We start from the raw sequence: 24,538 nt of genomic DNA, 5'->3' as shown, positions 1-24,538 counted from the left end.
TCAGCCCGATCACCATACCCCTCGTAAAGTCGTCTGTCTGCTGGAAATGCCTCCGTTGACGGCGGCCTGGCATTCTTAGCTATACACGTGTCCTGTGGCACACGACAAGACGTTCTACAATGACTGTCGGCTGAGAAATCACGGTACGAAGTGGGCCATTCGCCAACGCCGTGTCCCATTTATCGTTCGCTACGTGCGCAGCACAGCGGCGCATTTCACATCATGAGCATACCTCAGTGACGTCAGTCTACCCTGCAATTGGCATAAAGTTCTGACCACTCCTTCTTGGTGTTGCATTTGCTCTGTCAGTCAGTGTACTTGTATAAAAGATAAACGGTATTGTATTAATTACTGTGCAACAACTTGCCACAGTTTTCTAGAAAAAGATCATTTCTTGAAAACCAAAAATCTCTAGCTTGAAAATTGAGCATTTGCTGTAAGTTTATATTTGTTAGGCAAAATGTAATGAATTTCAAGAAAATTAATTTCAAAATTTGGTATTCTGATGCAATAAATTAGTTAATATTTAAGGCAATTTGGCTGTTTCATTAGATAGAGGAATACCAGTATGGAATATTAAAATAAGTTCCATAAATATTTAGTTGGATTATTCGCAGGGAAATAAAATAAATGCATATTTTAAAAAAACCTGAACTAGTTCAGTGTTTACATAGGAGGCACCTAGAATCAAACTCCCAAAATACTATATTTTCAAGGGAGAACTATTCATTAATGAACAGAAATTCATGGAATATAAGTAATGCTTTTATAAAAATAGTTCACTATCTTTCGATGTAATTGTATTAATTTCAGACTTGCCTCTACACAGAAACTGACAACATTGAAGATTTTAATTTGAACATAATTGTTTTTTGAAACAGTTATTGGATGTTTAAGAGTTTGGAAGTAAGGAAAACGTTTCTGAACATAAAAATGTTACAAAAATAGGGATATTTTAACCTAAACCGAACAGAATTCTGCAGTAAATGAAAACCAGACAGAAATTAACTATATAAAGGATTGTGATATTTACAAAGCAGTGTCAATTTAGAATGCTTAGGATACAAAATCCTTTATATGAGTTCATGCAGTTTTTATACCATATTTTCACACTCTTTTGCTTCTTCTCCTTTTTCTTGTAACTCATTGACATTACCAGTAACTGACCTAGTGGATCCGTAGTAAATTGTCGGCCTCGGGATCCCAAAATCGCCACTTCAAACCTGCAGAGTTAGATTGTTTCAGAGAGAAAAGATGTCCATTTGATGCTCCATGTCGTAAGATGTTAGCCTGTAAAAGATCTCTTGTGACACATTCATTGAAAGTAATAGTCTGCCCAAGAAAGATCGCTTTACTCTGCCATCTGGTAGAGTAAAATAGAACATCAAAATTGATTGCGCCTATGACTACTACTACTACTACTACTACTTGACTTTATAATCTTCACAAGGCCAGTCTGGCCCGAAGTACTTCTCCAAAAGTTTGTTCATATCCTTTATTTTAGTTGCTTTCAAAACAACTCCAAAGCATAGAATATAAGGATCCATCATCAAAATGTTTCCTTCTCGCTACATTTCAAACAGTCATGGCCAATATATAGTTCCTCACCTTGCACTGTTAGCTGTTCCATCAATGCAGATCTTCTTAAAATAAATATTTTACAAGAACTGTTCTTGAGTTGCCAGTTACTAGGAGTTTATAAAATTTGGTGTGTTTCCTTCTTTCAGTCTTGTTGAGTTATGCCTTTGCATCCCAAGTTAAAGATTGTTCCATATTTGCCAATGATATCGTTATAAAATAATAAAAACTGTTACCAATCACAAGTTTTATTAAATTACTAGCTGATGTACCCGTGCTTCGCTACGGGATTCTCAGAAAGACTGACTGTGGTTTTCCTAACTGAAATCAACATAGGTCATTACAAAAACGTGAGTATGAATGTAGCGATTAAAAGCAATGCTATCATATAAAATACTCGATCAAATGGAAAGCCGCATGTTTTATTACTTTTAACGAACAGTGCTGCGGTTAGATTGCGGTGCCAATCTAATACTCCAAAGTTCCAGAGCTGGGATCACAAGGCCGCAGATTGCCATGAACACTCATCTGCCATTATTCTGCTAAATATGCACACTGTTCATTCCAATCAGTGCCTCAAAAGAGAGGTTGAATAGCCCGAATGCTATGATGATCCAGTGTGTTACGTACCAGTAGTATCAGAAAATTTATAAACCAGGGGAATGGCATGCTAAAGAAGAAAGTTATCTAACTCCGCAGCTACTTCCCATCAATATTCAGGCAGGCTGTTACACTCTGTACGACTGGGCGAGTTGACCGTGTGGTTAGCAGTGCGCAGCTGCGAGCTTGCATCCGAGAGATAGTGGATTCGAACCCCATTGTCGGCAGTGCTGAAGATTGTATTCTGTGGTTTCCCACTTTCACACCAGTCAAATGCTGGGCCTGTACCTTAATTAAGGCCTAAGGCACTCCCAGCCCTTTCCTATCCCATAAAACATATCTATGTCGGTGCGACGGATATCAAATAAAAAATACTCTGTACGCAGCAGTAATCCTATCTACCGGAGATGAGGGGCAACAGAAGCCACAAAGCACATCACGACAAACAATGGTCAATGTACTGTTATTGTTGATCAATGTTATGAGATTTCTATATTGTAGGCCTTCACATTTAGTTTTCTTTCGACTCTGTGATTTGTAAAATATTTTATACCGTAAACTGTAGTTTCTTATTCTCCGACTTTACATACCGATTTTCATTAAATACTGTTTACCCATTTTCTCGTTACTCGGCGCTGGTAGGGACTTAGTAACAAAAATCCAAATTCATGAATATCTTTGTGATCATAGCCAGTACGGCAACAATGTATAAGACATGAATAATAGGAAATTTAATACTATATAACCTTAGTTACGTAGCATTCATCAATTACACCTCTAATAAGAAATATTTGAGAATTAAATTTTAGGCCTTCCCCTAAACTACCATTTCACTCAGCGTGAGTAAAATGATTTATAGCCTAAATTATAGAGGCTCATCCCCCAACTTCACATACCGATTTTCATTAGACCACTAATAACATAAATAGTTGAGAATTCAATTTTAGGCCTTCCCCTAAACTACCATTTCACTCAGCGTGAGTAAAATGATTTATAGCCTAGATTGTAGAGGCTCATACCCTGACTTCACATACCGATTTTCATTAAATTCTCTTCAACCGTTTTCTCGTGATGCGTGTACATACATACAGACAGACAGACAGAAATTACGGAAATGTAAAAAGTGCATTTTCTTGTTACTATGGACATGACCGATACAGAAATACCATTATTTTCAAATTCTGAGCAATGTACAGACAAAACTCTTATTTTATATATATAGATTTACTCCACTATGTGTGCTCCATCGATGAAGTGGAGTAAATAATGTAATAAAATGTGCGACTGGTAACAGATTGTATTATTTCAAAACGAATTAATTCACTGTCACAGACAAGGCCTTCTTTAAAAAATATGGTTATGTTTAAGACGTTCTTATATTTTTTAGGATTTATAATCACTTCCTTCTCCCATAGTTCTTTTTTCAGATACTGTGAATAGCAATCTGGAAGGAGAAATGAGTGGCAGGCTACAAATTTTAACTTTCTCATTTGCAAGTGCTTGTGAGTAACCACTTAAAGCACACGGAAATCAATGTTGTCTTTTTATTTTGTTACATATCCATCAACATAAAATCTTGTTGCATTTTTTCTATTAAGTTTATAGTTTAGAAGCTGTTGATGTATACTGCTCATTCTAGCAAAGGAATTCTGATAATAATTCAAGATCTGATTGGCTGAAAATAGACTTGACAGTTTTTGAAACTAACAATGGTGGCAAGACAGTTTGATCTAGTGGATATTGAAACTAACGTGGATTTTCATCCAGCATTTTAAATGGAATCAAGCATATTTTAAAGAGCAATGTTGGCATCAAATTTGCCACGCTAAGTTACACAGAAAAGCAACTTCACTTCGCTATTTCCTTTCAGTGGACTTGGCGAGTCTCTCGTGTATTTTAAACCATAAAATGTATTATTAAAACCTGAATCCAATAATAATGACAGAAACTCAAATGAATAATATACAAAATTAAGAAAATTGGTTTGGAAGTTACCTCTTTTTACTAAGTTAAATTTTACGTATATTGCTGATCAGAATCTTATCTACTATAGCAATAAAAGTACATAAATATCTACTATAGCAATAAAAGTACATAAATATTATCACTATAGTCACATAAGCACATCCGATATTACGTTTGTGTTGTCTACTGAAGAATCACATCTGCTGTCACATCATTTTTGGACTTGAGACATGATGAAAAGTAATCATCATAAACTTCCTGAATATCATCAGGAATATCGGTGCCAATAGGAAAAGAGTGACAAATATCTACAATGCCTTTCTGTCGCTCAATATTTCTCCCCTACCTGCAGCCATTAATTTCAGTCAGCATGAACTAAAGAAGGGATGCCTCTGCCTCATAGCAGTGTGACAGGCCTCCTGCACAGACAGGAATAAAATACACACTCTAAATAACATTCTTTCATTTTAATCGTAACTTGCTATTTGCGTGAGATATTTAATGCTGCAGTGCAAGAATACTTTGCAGGAACTTCACAAAAAGAAAGTAAAATTCACATTGCAACTTAAGGTATGGTTTCGTGGAGTGGTGCCTGGAATAAAAAATTCAAACACTGTTATCAAGTTAGTATAGTAGAAAAAGTTATCTAAATATTATTTTTTTAATTACACTCCTTTACACCTCTTTGGCTTGTAAGTTGAGAAGCATTGTTCTCTTACTTTTTTTAATGAAGTGTATGTGGTTTGTCTAAAATGATGACCTGCAATAATGTCTGTAATATGGTACGCATTCTGTGCAGTGATTTGGTAATATGTGATTTTAATGTAGTTCAGACTTAACATTTGCATGGCCAGCATTATAAATTAGGTATGTGACTAATCTTTGCTAGAAAGTAGTCTTGTTGCTTGGTGCAGCTCCTTAACCCAAGGTCTTCTACAGACATTGATCATTTAATGCGCATCTTTATACTCGTTGGAACTCCAGATAAGGAGACCATTGCCAAAATAACAAGCGAAGAGGTAACTTTATTAACTCAATAACATTTGATTGGTTTTTATCTGTTAAATGCTTATTTGGTTCTCAGTTATCTGTGATTAATGTTAGCAATTAACTCATTTTTAATGAAATTACTGATCTGTTGATAGTTGCATTTAATTTGTAGTGAAGTAAGAAAAACATCCAGGTAATAAATTATTGCTAAGATAACTGATTTTTTGCAGTAAGAATGTCATGCAAAATGCTTATAAAGGCTTGTACTTATGTATTTTCATTTTTCACAACTTGTAAACCACTTTTTAATGTGTTAAATTTTAAGTGAATGGAGAACAAACAACAAAACAAAATGTTCAGACATATTCTGTGATTTCCTTCAATAGTTATGCATTCACGAACATAAATTAATTTTGTATGTTCTCTTTTTATTATTCTGCTCTGTATCATTATAAAAGAAATCTGATATGCTTTAGCTTATCTCAATTTAAAATAAGTGTACAATTTTATTATACTTCATTCATTTTTATTTTACTATTAGCAATTTTAATTTCACATTAATATTATCAATATTATTGGAATTAACTCATACTTTGTATTTCTTTTCAAAATACTATAAAATGTAAAGATACCGATAATCCCGAATACCACCCGCTACCGAACAAGACCCGCACATCTGAATTTCTAACAACAAAATTTGGAAAAAAATAAACATGTTTACTTACCAGGTTTTTTTTCTGCAAATGTGTTACAAAATTGCTGTTTAAAACACTTTACAAGGAATAAAAATTCTAAACACACCATAATGAGAAATAAAACTAGTTCAATATACAGATCACTCACCATTCAATCTCATCAGAACTATCACCATGGGAACTTTGATCACTGTCACCTTCTAGTACATAGTCGTCCTCACTAACATCCATAGAATTTGAAATTCCTCATTTCTTGAAACAATTCCACCCCAAGTTATTGAAGATGCAGTCACATGCAGTCTTTATCCATGTACATAGAAGTTCCTCCTCGGGTCGTTTCACTTCTCCAGTTGGTGTTGGTGCATGATCTCGGGCAGACGCCATCCACTCGCTGTAGAGCTGTTTCAATGCAGCTTTGAAAGGCCAGTTCACACAAACGTCCAATGGCTCTAGTATAGAGGTAAGCCTTCCTGGAATTATTGCCAGATCAGTTTTCCTTTACTTATCACTACCTGTATGGTGTCTGTAGTATGCCCGTGGTAACTGTCGAACACAAACAGGTGCTGCTTCTGCAATAAAAGTCCCGGGTGACGTTGCCAAACACACTTCATCCAGTCCTCGTTAGCTCACTGTCCATCCAGCCAGATTCTTGGGTTAAAACAAAAGTAACAGACAGCAAATTTCCTTCTGGAAATGTTTTTCTTTTCAGAACCACATATGGAGAAAATTTCGTTCAGTCAGCTAACGTGCATAACATTACTGTGCAGCATTGTTTTTCGTTACCACCTGTCCTGATAGTAATGCTTTTAGAGCCCTTAATGTGAACCATATTGTCTAGTGGCATTTCAAAATAAACAGGCGTCTGATCAGAGTTCCCGATTTGAGAAAGCAAATGGGAAGTTTTCTTCCGCAAACGAATAACACGACGATGAAAAGTCGTCAACTTTTCTTCGTAGGCAACAGAGAGACGGCGTGAAATAGATGTACGGCTTCGCATACACAACCTGTTGCTTTAATAAAATTTTCTTACCCACCCACAGCTTGCAGTAAAAACCCTCCTTTTTAAGTTCCTTTGCAATCTCTAATGATTTTATTTGACACCTTTCAGTCGATTACTATAACCTAGTTCATGTCTTTGTCACGAGTTTATAAAGCCTTTCTTCAATTTCAGGAAACTGTGCGCTCTGCCCTTGGACAGCTTTACGATCACAGTTAATATTTAATAAAATTTCCTTCTTCCTCCAATCACGAATACATGATTCATCAATGTCATACTTTTTGCCAGTGGCACGATTTCTGATAGTTTCAGCTTCCATTACAACTTTAAGTTTCTCACTCACAGTAAATGACCACAAATGCTTTTTTGAATTCATTATTTGTTACCACTGATGCTTCTTCGCTCAGAACAGAATACAAAGTATTAATCAGTTGCCACACTACGTGGTTCCTTTAACGCGGAAGTGAGCGACGGAGTGAAATTTCAGCTGTTGCCATGTAGTCGTCATCGTCTTCTTCTTCATGTGCCATGTCCTCGCAGAACATTGGCGTGATCTGTTGTATGTTCATAGCTGTTCTGAACAAAGTAAGCTTTGTCACCCCGAACCACTGGCTCAAGTTGCCGAGCCATGATGTCCTACTTCTCCCTGGACCACGTTTTCCATTAATTTCCCCTTGGAGTATTACTTGCAGAAGGTGGTATTTACTGTTCCGCACCATATGACCAAAGTATTCTAGCTTCGTTCTCTTGATAGTAGTGAGAATTTCTGGTTCTTTGTTCATACGGTGAAAAACGTGTATATTGGTCATTTTAGCTGTCCAAGGTATCTTCAGCATCCTTTGGTACATCCACATTTCAATTGCTTACAACTTCTTGCACATGGTCTCAGTTAGTGTCCTCAGCGCTGTATAGCAGAATGCTGGAAACATAGCAGCGGAGTAGTGTCCGTAGTGTAATAGAAAGGTCACGGCTTGTCAAAAGTTTTCTAAGTCTCTGGAAAGAAGTTTGGCCTGCTCAATTCTGCATCGGATCGCGTGAGTAAGGTCCCAGTCATCATTGATGTGACATCCCAGGTATTTAAATGTTTCCACTCTTGCGATCTGGTCCTTTGCTACTGTGAGATTACCTCGAATGCCTCTTCTTTCCTACTTATAACCATCCACTTGGTCTTCTTTTCATTAAGCCTCAAGCCCATGGCACTGCTGGCTTCAGTGACAGCATTAAATAGTTCCTGTAGATCGTGGAGATTGGTTGCAAGTAGCACAGTGTCATCGGCGTACGTGATGTTATTTATAATGAAACTATAAACCACAACTCCTTGAGTCTTTCCGTAAAGAGCATCTCAAAAAAAATTTCTGAATAGATGTTGAAAAGCATGGGGAAAAGAATACAGCTTTGGCGAACTCCTTTCATAATTGAGACTTTTTCTGAAACACGACCATCAACTCATATGTCAGCACTCTGGTCCCAGTAGAGATTACCAATAATACGGACTTCCCACCCATCAAGTCCTAATTCTCAAAGAATGTTCATAAGTTCATCATGGTGGACGGTATCGAAGGTTTTTTCGTAATCGATGAAACAAGCAAAAACATCGACATTGACATCTCAGTACCATTGGAGTAATACCTGCAGACTGAATAATGTCTCTCTAGTACCAAAACTATGTCTGAAGCCAAACTGTGAGGTTCCGATATGCTCCTCACATTTATGATAAATTCTCACATGCAAGACCTTTAGGAATGCTTTCAGAACGTGGCTCATCAAACTAATTCATTGCAGAATTTTGCATTGGCTTTCTTAGGCAATATTACAAAAGTCGATTTGAGCCAGTCTCGAGGAATGGTTCCACTGCGGTGAATACTGTTGAATAGGTCAACTTATAATGAAAGGGATTTTTCTTTCTCAAGCAGTTTCAATATCTCAGCATACATCTCATCAGGGCCTGGAGCCTTCCCATTCTTCGCTGTTTTGATGGCATACTATACTTCTGCACGTGTGACATGAAACCGCTTTTGGCTTGTTTTTGGAACAATTATGAGACTATAATACGAAAGGCTTAAATATGACCTGCAACCGAATTTAAGGAACAATATTTCTGTAAAAAAAAAAAAAAAAAAAAGGTGTGGGTGGTATTCGGGTTTATACAGTACTGTGTATAAACTCTACGAAATGCTAAGTGTATAAATTAAAAATGCTATGTTTCTAATTTCCAAATGCTAAAAATCACCTCCCCCCCCAGTCATTAGTCATTAGTGACCACCCTATGAGAAATTCTCAAAACTAGAATTTACCTAGAAAGAAAAATAGTTTAAAAATTAGGAATATGGCATTCTTTATACCAGGGTTTTTTTCAGTTAAGATCCATTTGCTAATATCTTTTGAAAATGAAAAATAAAAATTCACAGCCTGTTCCCAGTCATTCGACTGGGTCAGGAATGGAATTAATGAAGCCCCCATCTAGCGGCGAGGATTAATATCTTTTGAAACTGTACTAAATTTTGTCATTAAACTTGGACTTCAGGAAGCTGTGCAATCAGTAAGTTCTGAAGATACTGACAGAGCAAGACAAAGTGAAGAGTTATACACCATTGCTTTGGCATTTTTGACCTGGTACCATGAGGAAGGAGATGGAAAATTGTACCGTATCTTCATGGAGGGCGAGATATGGGTGACTCTTAAAATCAGGCAGCAATCAATCCAGTGGCAATGAAAGTGAAGTTCAAGTCCATCCCACAACATTGTGGCAACTGTGTTTTCGGATAGACACAACATTTTGCTGGTGGACTTCATGCCAATGCGAAGCCCCATGCTGCTGTTCAAATGAAAGCACTTATCCAGTCTTTTGGCTAGCAGCAGTTCAACAATTCTCCCAACATCCTGACTTTGCACCTAGTGACTATTGCCTCTTTCTGCATCTGAAGAACTTCCTTGGAGGCAATTGTTTCCACACCGATGACGAAGTGAAAACAACGATTTAGAAATTATTTTCCTTGTAGGTGGTAGACTTTTATGATGAGGTTCTACATAACCTTGTCCCGTCTATGACAAATATTTGAATAAGCATGGAAATTCTGTGGGAAAAGAACCTGAAGGTTTGTAGAATGTAATAAAAAAAAGAAATTAACCAAAAATATGTATTGGTTCATCCTGAATTTAAATAAGTAGTTTTTTTACATCATGTCATTGTAACTAACAAAACAAGAATTTGAGTCAGTCAACAAAAGTGTATAAAATTAGGACTTATTGTCATCACTAGAGCCTGGTTTTCCATGCTCTATCAAATCTCAATATATGCATGCATTCATGCACTATCATATGGCAAAACATGCACAGTAAACTGAAAAAAAAGCTCTATCAAAACATGGTGCAAAATTTACCGTAATTTCTCCAAATTGTCTTGATTTAAGCTCATCCGTTTATCTGTCAGCATATTCTTCAACACAGAAAATGATCTTTCTACATCACAAGAAGTGACAGATGCATACTTAAATGAAGAATTTGGGACAAAGTGAGGTCACATTGTACGTCTTTTGCATTTTCACCACAATACGTCTTTTGTAAGCTTGACGAGTTCAAAATTAGGATTTGAACAAATTAATTTGTTCAACTTATCTCTAGCTGCCGCAGTTATTTTTCCATGCAATGGTTGCAGACACATTTGAATGTCCTCAATAACTGGTAACGATTGTCTGCTGCGATAACAAAGACATGTGATAAGTGAGAGTTCCGGGTAGGAAATTCCAGGATAACAACGGAAGAGGGTTCAATGCAAAACCAGGGTTTGTAAGCTGCTCTCTCAGTAACGCGGTGTCATAAAGTGTGATTTAAAGATAAAAATTTCATAATGTTCCGTATTGAACTGTGTCACAATTAAATTGAAATAAGAAATAAAAGGGTTCAACCTATTCAATACAATTAAATAAGAAATGTAGTGTTACCGGTACCGCTTTTAATCAAATAAAATGTAACACTACATTTCTTATTTAATTGTATTGAATAGGTTGAACCATTTTATTTCTTATTTCAATTTAATAGAAGTGTGATACAAGTTTTGTGAGCCATCAATAAGTAATGCACAATTTACGGTTCAATTTATAGCAGTGTACAGCTGTAACACTGGGACACCTTATTCCTAAGAATTAGAGATCGACGTGGGGCCTTCCGACTTACGTCATTGTTTACTCAAGTAACAAATAAGAAAGTGTTTGGTTAATTGGATTATAGGATCTCTACCATATGTAGGCTACTAACTTTGGTTGTCACATAGGATGCCAGGAATGAATTCTCTCCGTCTCAGTAATACACGTAGTATATTCTATAAATGGGAAAATTGTCCCAAATTCTACAAACTAACATTCAGAAAAGGCACTATCATATAAGTTAACAATATACAGTATATGCGCCAGAGTCAGAAGAAGAGTCATATAATGCAATATTAAGCGTCCAAATATTCGCTATTAAATCCTAACTCTTCCAAATATGCATTATGAATTTTCTCCTAAAAGGGCCAAAACATGTAAACATGCATGGAAAAAGAATGGTTATTTAGAATTGTTGAGCCATAAAACGAATATGTGCAAAGTTTGAGAAGTGTAACTAGCTTATTTAAAAACATGCATTTGCATAGAATTCCGGGCTCTAGTCATCACAATACAATTCCTCTAATATTTAGTTAAGTTAAAAATTTGTCATTCATTTAACGCAGAGAGAAAAATATTAACAAATTCTGAGTATTTTTAAATTTTAAATTAGTTTAGGGAGCCACCCTGTTTTTACATTAAAGACGTGTTTAACTTCAATTATATGTAGTATACGAAGGTCACACTGAAGTTACTGAGCTACTGTAAAAACAAAAAATTTAGTCCCATTAATTGAGTGATGTTATCAAGTCCATCACAACATGTTGAGATATTATTACTTCATTGTATTTGATCCTGTTAGCACTGGCTGACAGTAGAAACACGAGCATCCAAAAGTAGTTTTGTAGCAGCTGCCCTTGAATGCAATGCGAAAGGAGTTAAAAGCACCTTTGATAGATGTGTCACACTGCATATACAGTTGCAGAAAAACTTCTGTTTGGACACAGTGCAGTGCAAGAAATGATTGCAAGCTTAGGCTGTTGAAAAGTTTGTAGCTGCTAGTTCCCATGTTTATTGATGAAAGACCACAAAATTCAAAGACAAGCTATCATTCAAGACCTCCTTCAGAGATACCAAAAGGAAGGAGATGATTGTTTTATGGAGTTGTGGTAGGTGGTGAAAGCCCTCAAAAACTGTACTAAGGGAGTCCATTGGAATACTGAGACGCCATTCCTATGAGCTATAAATCTCTTGCCATGGTTGTCTTTTTCTTTCTGGCAACCTGTACTAGATCTGGGAAGAATTTAAAATCTTTATGAACCAGAAGCAAAACAACAAAAGCATGAAATGTTACCATTGTAATTTGGCAACAAAAGTGAAAGCAAGGACAGTGCAGTCTGCTGAGAACGTTATAGTCGCCATTTTCTAGGATGAAGAGGGTTGCATTCGGGTTGAATATTTGAACCTGGGGAAAACATAAATGCTCACCATTATGTGGAAACGCTTCATAAGCTACATTGTGCATTGCATCATAAACATCTTCAAAACATAATCATCTATAACCACTCTCTCACTCTGCTCAGTTCACTCAGGAGGAAATTGGGTGCCACACCCCACCAACAGTACCCAGGTAGATAGTGCACATCAAACCAGCATCATAATTTTAATCATAAGTAGCTGCAGATGTCACATGAAGTGTTTTTTTTTTTCTTTTCGCTATTTGCTTTACGTCGCACCGACACAGATATGTCTTTCGGCGACGATGGGATAGGAAAGGCCTAGGAATTGGAAGGAAGCGGCCGTGGCCTTAATTAAGGTACAGCCCCGGCATTTGCCTGGTGTGAAAATGGGAAACCACGGAAAACCATCTTCAGGGCTGCCGACAGTGGGGCTCGAACCCACTATCTCCCGATTACTGGATACTGGCCGCACTTAAGCGACTGCAGCTATCGAGCTCGGTACACGAAGTGTTCTCTAACCAATTCACAATGAAGAAACAACTGATTTTAGAGTGCACACTACACAGGGAACTGCATTAATTACACATAGGAGGCCACTTTTAACATCTCTACACAAAAAATCATGACTTCATAGGGCTAAACGCTAAAAGAACTGTACATTAAAGAATTTGAAACAGTAACTGTTTATATCTTTACAGTAACCCTGCCATACAGTGCCATACAGAACGTATGAAGCATTCTGTCAAGACTGTTCAAGGTTTGATACAAGCAGGAAGTGGCTCTGTTATGTTCTGTAGGTGTTGCACGTATACATAAGTAAGCCCTTTTGTCACCTTGACATTCACTTGAACCAACAAGGCTTCGTTGGGCTTCTCAACAAACAAATGTTGCCTTTTATGTAACACCTCCTTGGTAATCCAGTGAGAATTGATGGTAAAATGAGTTCTTGGTTCAGGGTACTTACAGGGGTTAGACAAGGCTGTAATCTTTCACCTTTGCTGTTCGTAGTTTACATGGATCACCTGCTGAAAGATATAAAATGGCAGGGAGGGATTCAGTTAGGTGGAAATGTAGTAAACAGTCTGGTCTATGCTGATGACTTGGTCTTAATGGCAGATTGTGCCCAAAGCCTGGAACTTGAAAATTGCTTCAGTGAGTACGGTATGAAAATTAGCCTTTCGAAGACTAAATTGATGTCAGTAGGTAAGAAATTCAACAAAATTGAATGTCAGATTGGTGATACAAAGCTAGAACAGGTCGATAATTTCAAGTATTTAGGTTGTGTGTTCTCCCAGGATGGTAATATAGTAAGCGAGATTGAATCAAGATGTAGTAAAGCTAATGTAGTGAGCTCGCAGTTGCGATCAACAATATTCTGTAAGAAGAAAGTCAGCTCCCAGACAAAACTATCTTTACATCGGTCTGTTTTCAAACCAACTCTGCTTTACAGGAGCGAAAGCTGGGTGGACTCAGGATATCTTATTCATAAGTTAGAAGTAACAGACATGAAAGTAGCGAGAATGATTGCTGGTGCAAACAGGTGTTAACAATGGCAGGAGGGTACTCGGAATGAGGAGATAAAGGCTAAATTAGGAGTGAACTCGATGGATGAAGCTGTACGCATAAACCGGCTTCGGTGGTAGGGTCACGTGAGGCGAATGGAGGAGGATAGGTTACCTAGGAGAATAATGGACTCTTGTCATGGAGTGTAAGAGAAGTAGAGAGAGACCAACACGACTATGGTTAGACTCAGTTTCTAACGATTTAAAGATAAGAGGTATAGAACTAAATGAGGCCACAGCACTGGTTGCAAATAGAGGATTGTGGTGACGTTTAGTAAATTCACAGAGGCTTGCAGATTGAACACTGTCTGTTACTTCTAACTTATGAATAAGATATCCTGAGTCCACCCAGCTTTCGCTCCTGTAAAGCAGAGTTGGTCTGAAAACAGTGATAATGTACGTATGTATGTATGAATGAATGTGTGTGGTAATCCAGCCATGGACATGCCCATTTTTCAAGACAATAATTATTGTGTGCATTGGGCCTGAGCTGTCACTAACTGGTACGACAGATATTCCAAGGAGATCTTGCATCTTTCATTGCAGAGTGGCTTCACATTGATGCAAACCTCTTCCACAGACTTGCTTAGTCTATGCCCTGGTGAGTTGCTACTGTATTTTTCTATCGAGAATGTCTAGTTCTCTATTAGTTTTGATTCTCTGAAGGGGTCTAACATTTTATCTGGTATGTTAATAAATCAGTGGATACTGGCCTATATGAAGTGGCTGAATCATACAGTAATAGCTAATCATCTGTCTGTTAGGTCATCAGCCCAGAGGTTGGTTGGACACTTAGACATCACCACCAAGAATTATGTGATGTTAAATGGGAACCGCAAAAACCAATAGCGGTGCCAAAATCAGGTGTACTAGGCAAGATGAGGAGTACGGTAGTTTGCCATTGCTTTCCTCTCTAGGCCAGAAAGTGACCCAATGAGCAACACCTTTCATAACACTCAGATGCACTTGTCATGAACAGCACTACCCATATTGTTGCAACCATGGACGAGACTAGAACTACAGTGAAAGCTACACTTTGCTCTGGCCTGTACCAAGAAACAGATGCAAAAGTGCATAAAACTGAAGTTGAGTGAAAATAAAGAGTTGACCCGGGGGGATTGTATAGGAAAGGTTATACACTACTGAAGGTGTGCAAGAATCTGTTCACGACTTCTTGGGTGAACCAAATTTGAAATTTTAAGTTAATTTTGCTTAGAGAAATGAATTTTACACTTATGAAAATAAGTGAAATCTTTACTGTATCGTGGCTAAATATAACATTAGAAGCCATGAAAAACTCCAGGATGCTGTGATTCACATATTGAGTACAGATTCTTCTTGATTCCATATAGCCATATAAACTTAGAAATTAGTACATTGTTAAATGAGTTATCAGAAACAGCATATAAGAACTGAAATATTGTACTCGGTACAATTTATAGCTTTCTTTACTGAGGAATTACTACCTAGAAATAACGGGAGATTTATTCCTGAAGCTTTGTGTATGTGATAGTGAACTATTTGCCCTAATCAATGAAAGTAAAAAAACTAACCCCTGTTCATTTCATTTTTTATAAACAGATCCTAGCATAATAAGTGAATCATCTGACAGATGATGATCAGGTTTTGCTCTTGCTATTTTAGAACATTTATCTTTAAATTTCAGGTTTAAATGTTTTATTATTATTTACATAATAAGGCCTTCATTGGACCACTCGAGCCAACTTTATACAAAGAATTTTTCAGTTTCCTGTCAGCCCAATACTTATTTATTTTCTCAGATCTTATTTTTCTTTCTTCATCGGAAATCACCCGTCCTATTGTCTGTTTGTCGATTCTGGTTTGCAGTCTGGTTTGTTTTTGAGTTTCCTGATTTTATCGGTTTTGCTTCTTAGGTCTTCCACTGTAATTTGTAGTTCATCCATATCTTCATTGATTTCTGTAATCCACTTAATGTTGCACTAACTATTCCATAATTTTTCTATTATTTTCCTGATCCTGTTCCCTGATGTCCTGATTAGATGTCAAAATAATGAAATGCGTTTCTTCCTGATTATGCTCATTACTGGTTCTATTTCCTTGTAGACTGTTTCAATAGAATCCAGAGTCCATCTTTTTGGTATGATTTGTTGATGCACATTCTAATGATTCTTCTCTCTGTCTTGAGTATTTTGTCTATTTGTGCAGTGTTAGTTGTTTTGAAGATGGTTTCACTTGCGTATGTTATTTCTGGTTCAGTGACTGTTAGTAGTGTTTTAATTTTGTTGCTATTGACGGGCCCTTTTTGTTACAGGTATTCTTGGTGATATACTGTGTTCTGGTCAGTTTATTTATTCTGTTATGCCATGTTGACTTTTTGTTGAGGTTAAATGTTATGATTTATCACAGATATTTAAATTTATCTACAATTTTGATTTCTTGGTTTCCTATGGCAATTTTGTTTATGAGTGGTGGGTCAGTTAACATGGTTAGTACTGTATTTTCAAAAGATATTCCAAGACCAATTTTCTGTGCTATTTCATGTAGTGATATAACTTGTCTGATTTTCTGAATATTGTTGGACAAGAGAACAAGGTCATCAGCAAATCCTAGGAAATTTAAACTTATGTTGTCTTTGGGTCTTCCAATTCGGTTGTTATTTGGGTTAATGTTGTTCCATTCCCTCCTAATATATTCCAAGGCACAGTTGAACAGCAGTGGTGACAAGCAGTCTCCTTGTCTTAAACCTGTTTTTTATGAATGGCTCAGAGAATTCCCCTCTGAACTTGACTTTGATTTAGTGTTGGTTAAGGTGAATTCTATCAATTTGATTAATTTTGGATGGAGCCCAAAATTTCTTAAGATTTTTAACATTGATATTAATTAACATTTAGTGTTTATTAGTATCCATATATTAAAATTCAAAAGAACTTTCTTCTTGAAAGATGTAAGGGAGAACTGTGTCTTGACACTAAATTATGGTTAATTCTTATTTTTCAGGCCCGTAATTATATTCAGTCTCTACCACCTCTTAGGAAAAAGGATTTCAAAGAAGTATTCAAAGGAGCCAATCCACTGGGTAAGTACTCTTCATAAAAAAGGAGAGAATAAAAGTTGGAGATGTCGATCACAGTAAACTATAATCATAACATTGTGGACCAGGAAGTATCAGATTTCTGAGTCAGTGAATTAGAAGTCCAAAATGAGATTAAATCTTCTGGTATGCAGGGGTAACTGTGGTGATTATTATTTTTATTACTATTATACACTGGTAGAAAAAAAAATCCAAACCCCATGAAATAAGGAATGTAGAATATGGAAATTTTGGCAATATATTTGTCGAGGTATCACATTTAATTGATTAAACGTACAAGGCTACAGATGAATATCCATGCAAGAAAAGCCATCGGAAATATGCCATGTTGGTCCATTAATAACTGATGTAATCGTCTGACTGTTGAATGCAGGCATGCAAACGTGCATGCATTGTGTTGTACACGTGCTGGATGTCAGCGTGTGGGACGGAGTTCCATGCCTGTTGCACATGGTAGGTCAAAACAGCGATGCTGTGGTGCCAACTGCCGCTCGAGTATTGTTGCTGCAGATGCAGTCCGCTGCGCCACAGCCATACGTCGAATGTGGCGGTCCTACCTCACGGGGGTGCCACGGGGACATCTGGAACGCGGTCTTCTTGCGAGCGTACCTTCTCGTGACCACTGCTGCCAGCACACGTGCTCAGTGGAGACATTCCTGCCAAGTCGTTCTGCAATAGCATGGAAGGAAAATCCACCTTCACGTAGCCTTATTATACGGCCTCGTTCAACCGCAGTGACTTGTTGGTACTGGCCTTTTCCTTGTCATAAAGGCATTCTTAACCTACTCACAGTCACTCCGTCCAATCTCACAGGTAATTAACGCTCTCGCACAGTACAGCCCATATTTAAAGCAACGTCATGGGGCCGCTATTAGCACCACGCTAATGCAATTAGCAGGAAATTTGAATCAATGTCATCTTTCAGATGTATAAACACGCCTACCAACGTTCGTTAACCTAGCACAACCCTTCCTTAGTGTTTGGATTTTTTTTTTTCCGCCAGTGTACGTTCATATATATTCACGAATAAGCGCGTTAGGGCTATGCAAAGTACATAGAGGCATGCATTTGCCCTCTTTTGTGCCCATATTTCTTTCATTTTCTTACTGTGGGCTTCCTGTCTGTCTTCTGACAAGGTTGCTTTGATCTTCCTCTTGATCAACTTGCCATTTATGAATTTTGGAGCCTTGGAACCGAGCAAGTGACTGCGCAGTTTTGGGCTACAGAGCTTTCAGCTTGCATTTGGGAGATAGTACTGTAGGTTTGAAACCCCCTGTCGACAGCCTTGAAGATGGATTTCCTCGGTTTCCCATTTTCACGCCAGGCAAATGCTGGGGCTGTACCTTGATTAAGGCTATGGCTGCTTCCTTCCTACTTCTAGCCTTATCCTACCTCATCATCACCAAAAGACCTATCTATGTCGGTGCACCATAAAGTAAATTGTAGAAAGTATGTATATGTGAATTTTATATCTGAATATTACCTGGTTTTGGACATCTGCAGTCTGTTTCAAATCAGTTTAGATTTCACCAATCTGCTTCTCCTTCTTCTTGTTTCGTTGAGGCCCCTTGGACCACGTGGTTCCTAACTCTGGTGGAGCTTTCTTCTTAGCCCAGTATTCCATCATCTTTGCACTGTGGATTGCTTTCCTTTCCTGAGTCCACTTCACTCTCACTCCAGGACAATGTCAGTGACTGGAGAGTGTCGGTTGTTCTGATCAGCATTCTAAATGTATCCCTGTTGAATATATCCTTGATAATTTTTTCAAAATTCTAGGTCTTTTCGAACCAGTTTCGTCCATTTAGCACTTGTCCCATTCCCTCTAGAAATTGTGTTGAAGATTCTTGAAGTCAGTCTCTTGTTGTCCATTCTATGTGACCATAGAAGATAAGTCTCCTTTTTATCATTGCTGATGTTATGCTCTCTAAATGTTGATAAAGCTTGTTGTTTTGCTGGATTCTCTATTCACCTTCCTCTTTAATGGGGCCCATGATTTTTGACAGAGTTTTCATTCTTTCAGTTCCAAATTCCTGAGTTGTCCCTGTTTGACTGTGTTCAAGCATTCTGAGGCATTCAGTACTGAAGGTCTTACTACGGTTTCATATTGTCGAAGTTTGAGGGGAAGGGAAAGGGATTTGGACTTGTAAATGTTCTTGCAGAGATGGAAAGCTCACTCCAGTTTCATGGCTTTCATGGCTAAATCCTCACTAATGTTTGAGGTTATCCATTCTCCAAGGTATTTGTAGAGGTTAGTCTTCTTTATTACTTGTTCCCCTTGTGGGATTGAGTTGGGTACATCTGTGATGTTCGTGATGATGTCAGTTTTGTTAATGGCAATTCTCAACCCTGCCTTAGCTGTTATTTGACTGAAGGAGGAGGGTTGGTGTGTAGCTTCCTCTATATTTCATGCTAGGAGTGTGAGGTCATCCATTTCATTCTGTCTGTTTTAGCTTTACTCCTGTTTTCATAGAACTCAACTATTTGTTTTGTAAGTCTGTCTGGATCCATTCTTTTATGTCCATGGAATCTTAACGTGCATTTTCTAATGTCACATGTCTGCTTGCCTGTTCAAAAGTATTTTTGATCCATAAAGACATTCTGGTTTATTGACTGTATTGTAATGTACAGTGCTTGGAGATACATTGTTTGTTGTGGTTTTTTTCTTTTTACAATTTGCTTTACATTGCACCGACACAGATAGGTCTTATGGCGACCATGGGATACGAAAGGCCTAGAGTGAGAAGGAACCGGCAGTGGCCTTAATTAAGGTACAGTACAACCCCAGCATTTGCCTGGTGTGAAAATGGGAAACCACAGAAAACCATCTTCAGGGTTGCTGGCAGTGGCGTTTGAACCCACTATCTCCCGGATGCAAGCTCACAGCTGCACGGCCAACTCGCCTGGTATAGATATTTTGGGTTAGTCGATATGCAGTCTCCATCTTTTGGCATCTAATTTTGTTGGCTTTTGCCTCAAGTCCATTTTCCTGAATTTGTTTCACCAAGATATTTAAATTGTGATACTCGTTTAATTTTGCCATATTTTGTCTCCATGAATTTTGGTACTTGCTTGTTGCAGGTCGTGTATTCTGTATTTTCAAAAGATGTCTGGAGGCTGACTTTTCCTGCAGTTTCTTTCAGGAGTTCAGTCTGATTTTGGGCTGTTGAAATGTGTTACAGGTGTTGAAATTCATTTTTCAGGTTCCGTATTGAGTATAATGATGAAAAGAAGAAGAGTCTATGTGTCCACATATTCAGTACAAAGGAAATATGTATTGAATAGGTGGACACGTACACTCTTCTTTTGACTGTTGAAATGTCTCTAGTTAAGATTGCTAGTTCATCTGCAAATGCTAGGCAATCGATCACTAATTTTCCTCTGCCTAAAGTGATTGGTTGGTGAATTTTGAGGACATTTCTGTTTGCACCATTTTTGTATCACTTTTTCCAAGACGCAGTTGAAGCATAAAGGAGAGAGTCCATCTCCTTACTCCCATTTTGATTCCAAAGGGATCTGATGTTTCCCCATAAATTTAACCTTGAACTTCGTGTCTGTTTTGTAATTGCAAGTGTTTTCGTGTCTAAACGTTGTTCTTTCAGTATTTGGAGGATTGATTTGCAATCAACTGAATTATAGGCTTTTTTTAAATAAAAAATCTGCAGACTAAATTTTTGCTACAAATTCTCGATGTCTTAGGATTTGCTTTAGTTTCAGAAGATTTGCTCTGGACATGATCAGCCTGGTCTGAATTCTGCCTGATATTCTCCAGTTTGTAGTTCTAGTTGGTGTTGTCCTCTATCGAGAAGACACTGGGATACAATTTTGTATGCAGCTGATACTAGTGAGATTCCTCTGTAGTTATTTACATGTGTTCTGGCTTCCTTCTTGTGTAGCGGGTGAATTAATGCATTTTTCCGGCCTTCTGGAATTTAGTAATCGGGAAGGATTTCCACCTGTCATTATAGATTACGATACTTCTGGAATTTGTTCTGTTTGCCAAGCGTCTTGCATGATTTTTATGATTTTGTTTATGGTGTTTGGGCTTACTGATTTGAGGACTTCCACTATGGTTCCATCTTCACCCAGTGCTTTATTGTTTTTAAGTCATTTGGTGGTAATAAATTTGGAATAGTATTTTTTTTTTTGCTTTACGTCGCACCGACACAGATAGGTCTTATGGCGACGATGGGACAGGAAAGAGCTAGGAGTGGGTAGGAAGCGGCCATGGCCTTAATTAAAGTACAGCCCCAGCATTTGCCTATTGTGAAAATGGGATGGGAAACCACGGAAAATCATTTTCAGGGCTGCCGACAGTGGGGTTCGAACCTACTATCTCCCGAATACTTTTAGGTTCTTGTGGTGCAAATCTTTGTGTTGTGTCTGGACAGTTCAGTAGTTATTTAAAATATCTGGTGAGTTCCTTGCAGTTTTCTTGGTGGTTTTGCGCCCATTTTCTTTCTTGAAGCAGAGACTTCGTTGCTGATGTCATGTAAGCTTAGTTTTGAAGTTCTTATAGACATTTTTTGTGTTGTTTCTTTCAAAGTCTCTCGTAATTTCAAGTAGTTGATCGTTTTCCTTCTGATCTGTCTGATTAATTGAGCTGTTTCTTTCCTCACTGCCAAGAATGTTTTGTAGCTATTCTCTGTCCTCTTGCTGTTCCAATTGTTGTATCCATTCTACGGAGATTGGATTGCTTGTTCACATTCCTCATTCCACAAAGGGTGCCTTTTCCTTTTCTGCAGAGGAATTAGAGTTTGTGCTGTTGTAATCAGTTTTCTTTTGAGTTGTTGCCAATTTTTTGCCTCCTTTTTCTGTGCTGCTTCTGTGACAGATCGTTGGATCCTAGTTGTGGCTTCTTTTTTTGTGAATCTCTTAGGTTTCAACTGTAGTTTGATTCTTGTCAGGTAATGATCCGAGTCTATGTTTGGGCCCCTTCTGACTTGAACATTAATCATTTCTCTGTGGTTTGGATAAGAGATGGCTACAGGGTCAATTTGGAATTTGTCGATGAATGTGTTAGGTGATCTCCATGTCATTTGTTTTTATGGTTTCTGTTTGAAGAGTGTTGATATGATTTTAAGGTTGAATATTCTGCAGAGTTTGATTAAACTTTGTCCATTTTGGTTGGTCCGTTTATGTGCTAGGAATTTTCCAAATTTTTTTCTGTGTTTTCTTTCTTTGCCAAATTGTGCATTGAATTCACCTGTTAGGATTTTGACATGGTTAGGAGGAATTTTGGATACTACTACTTCTCTAGCATTTCCCAGGATTTGCCTACCTTTTGCAGTCTGTTTTATTATCACCATTAATTGGCATGTATGCATTAATTAGTGTGTATTGTTTTGTTTGCACACTTTACAGTGATGGTCATTAGTCTGTCGTTTACAGGCTTCACGTTTGTTATTGAGTTGAGTAAGTTTTTCTTGACTGAAAAAGTGACTCCTAAAAGTGGTGTGCTTTTGAGAATGAATTTGTCTGTTTTGCTTTTGAAGAGTCTGTAGTTCCCAAAATATATTATGTTTTTGCCAGTCAGTCTTGTTTCCTGGAGTTCCAGTATTTATATTTCTTATTTGTTTAGGGTTTGCTCTAGGTGCTCTGCTCATATGAGAGTATTTATGCTTAGTGTTCTGAAAAAGGTTTTGTGTTTGGGTGAAGTTGGCCAGAGAACTCCAACTCCCTCTGTTTGCGTGTCAGTCCAGACTTCCCAGAATCTGACTGTCTGGTTGTACTGTTCATGACAGCAGTGGATTGGTTTGATTTCTGCCATGCCTAATGGTACTTGATAATCACAAATTTGGACCACAGGCCAGTTTTTAGGACTGGGGTGGTTAGTTCCATAACATGAGTTTCTAGCTGCACCTCTGGTGATGAGACACTGACCACTTTGCCGCTTGCTGCAAGTGAGACACGAGGCGCGTTTGAGTTGGTTCCTCTGTCCCCTCTGTCATTCAGATATGTCCTCTTTTGCCTTCGAGGCCTTTGACCATTTTTCTTTTTACTTCAGTTGATCTGTGGGTGCTAATTTGGCTATGCCTTATTCACTGCTGTCCTGCATATCTACAGGAACGTACCCTATCAGCCATTGGGATGCACCGTGTCGGGGTTGAGGCCCCCCACCCCAGTGTCTCACACAGGTTTATACCTAGCCCTTACTCAGTTTGGAGTTAAAATAATAATAATTATTATTATTATTATTATTATTATTATTATTATTATTATTATTATTATTATTATTATTATTATTATTATTATTATTATTCCGGGGTATTTGTGGAATGCAGAGATGGTGAAAGAAGGTGCGGGCTTGAATGGGTCTAACTACATCAAGAATTGAATTAAAACTTTAACAAAGGTTATATTTCTTTAGAATTTCAAAATTTAACAAATAACTACATAACAGGTACAATCAGCAATCTTGAAACAAGACTTGGAAAAATACAAGATTCAGAACTTCAACAATTTTGGGCTTCAAGCCCCTAGTTTTCTGGGCTATGAGCTCAACAAAATTTCAATCCCAAAATGAGGAACAATTTAGTCAAGGGCAGAAATCCCCTAATTCACAAGCGCTTGCTCCCTAACTTACAATATCTAGCCTTCCAGAGGCACTCTTTACCGTTACAAAACTTTGAAAAAGAGCTAATAGGCTCTCAGTTTTTCCAGCCTACTCAAGGCAACATTACATAAAAATCTGACAATCTCTGGCCTCTCAAGGCACTATTTACAAATTGAAATATTATTACACAGAGATATCTCGTTCCCAACCTACAGAGCCTTTGCGAAAAAAGAACAGGATAAATAAACGGCCCGAACACAAACTGAATGGAGGCGAACACTGCGCTCCAGATAATGAAATATAAAATCCTGCAGGGCTCTTGGCCGATGAAACTGGGGCTAGTCCCAAACTACTGAGGTGGCTCGGATAGAAATAACTTCAATTCATTACAGGAAAGAAAGGTTGCGAAAACGGAGTCGCCTCAAACCAAGAGGAAGGGGAGCTCGAGAGGGTAACTCACTCTCTATCCCTGATTTACAGTTAAAGATTTTATGAAATTTTTTACATTAGCTGAAGAAGATTTTCATTTTAGAAAAGTTTGTTACATAATTAAAGATTCTGACCTTCCCCTCGGATTAATTGGCGGATACAGCAAGAAAGATAGAATTTATGTGGCCATTACCTTGTAGATGTTCTGCTGGCCAAAGAAAGAGGCGCTCCGCCTCCTGCCTTAACACACACACACTTAGAAAGACGGCGATCAATTGACAAGGGAACCGGAAAAGCCGCAACTTATATACCCTCTGGGAAGGTTCGAGAGAATTCTAGACTAAACCGGCCACCCCCTCTCAATTTATATTGGTAAACACAAAGTGAACAAGAAATGCAGAATTGGTTGAAAATTAATTACAAAAATTCCTGATTGGCTAGATTCAAAACTGGCAGAAAGAAAAGGAAGTGTTGCCAACCCAAAAATAAATGAACATAGAGTCAGTTTTGGACAACCTAGAAATACGAAACTTCTTTAAGTTGTAAGTTCTTTC

At 37.7% G+C, this 24,538-nt stretch overlaps 1 protein-coding gene across 1 annotated transcript in view; it reads left to right on the top strand.

Annotated features, from left to right (window-relative positions):
* LOC136877599 (mitogen-activated protein kinase p38b) overlaps positions 1-24,538 on the top strand; it is a 166,720-nt gene that overhangs the window by 115,615 nt on the left and 26,567 nt on the right. The window contains exon 8 of the mRNA XM_067151763.2: positions 16,909-16,987. Within this exon, the coding sequence (XP_067007864.2) occupies positions 16,909-16,987 (79 nt within the window). The remainder of the gene's footprint in view (positions 1-16,908; positions 16,988-24,538) is intronic.

Source organism: Anabrus simplex, chromosome 7 (assembly GCF_040414725.1).
Source record: "Anabrus simplex isolate iqAnaSimp1 chromosome 7, ASM4041472v1, whole genome shotgun sequence".
NCBI classification, from domain to species: domain Eukaryota; kingdom Metazoa; phylum Arthropoda; class Insecta; order Orthoptera; family Tettigoniidae; genus Anabrus; species Anabrus simplex.
Note: the sequence above shows the minus strand (reverse complement) of the source record. Positions and strands in the feature narration are given on the sequence as shown.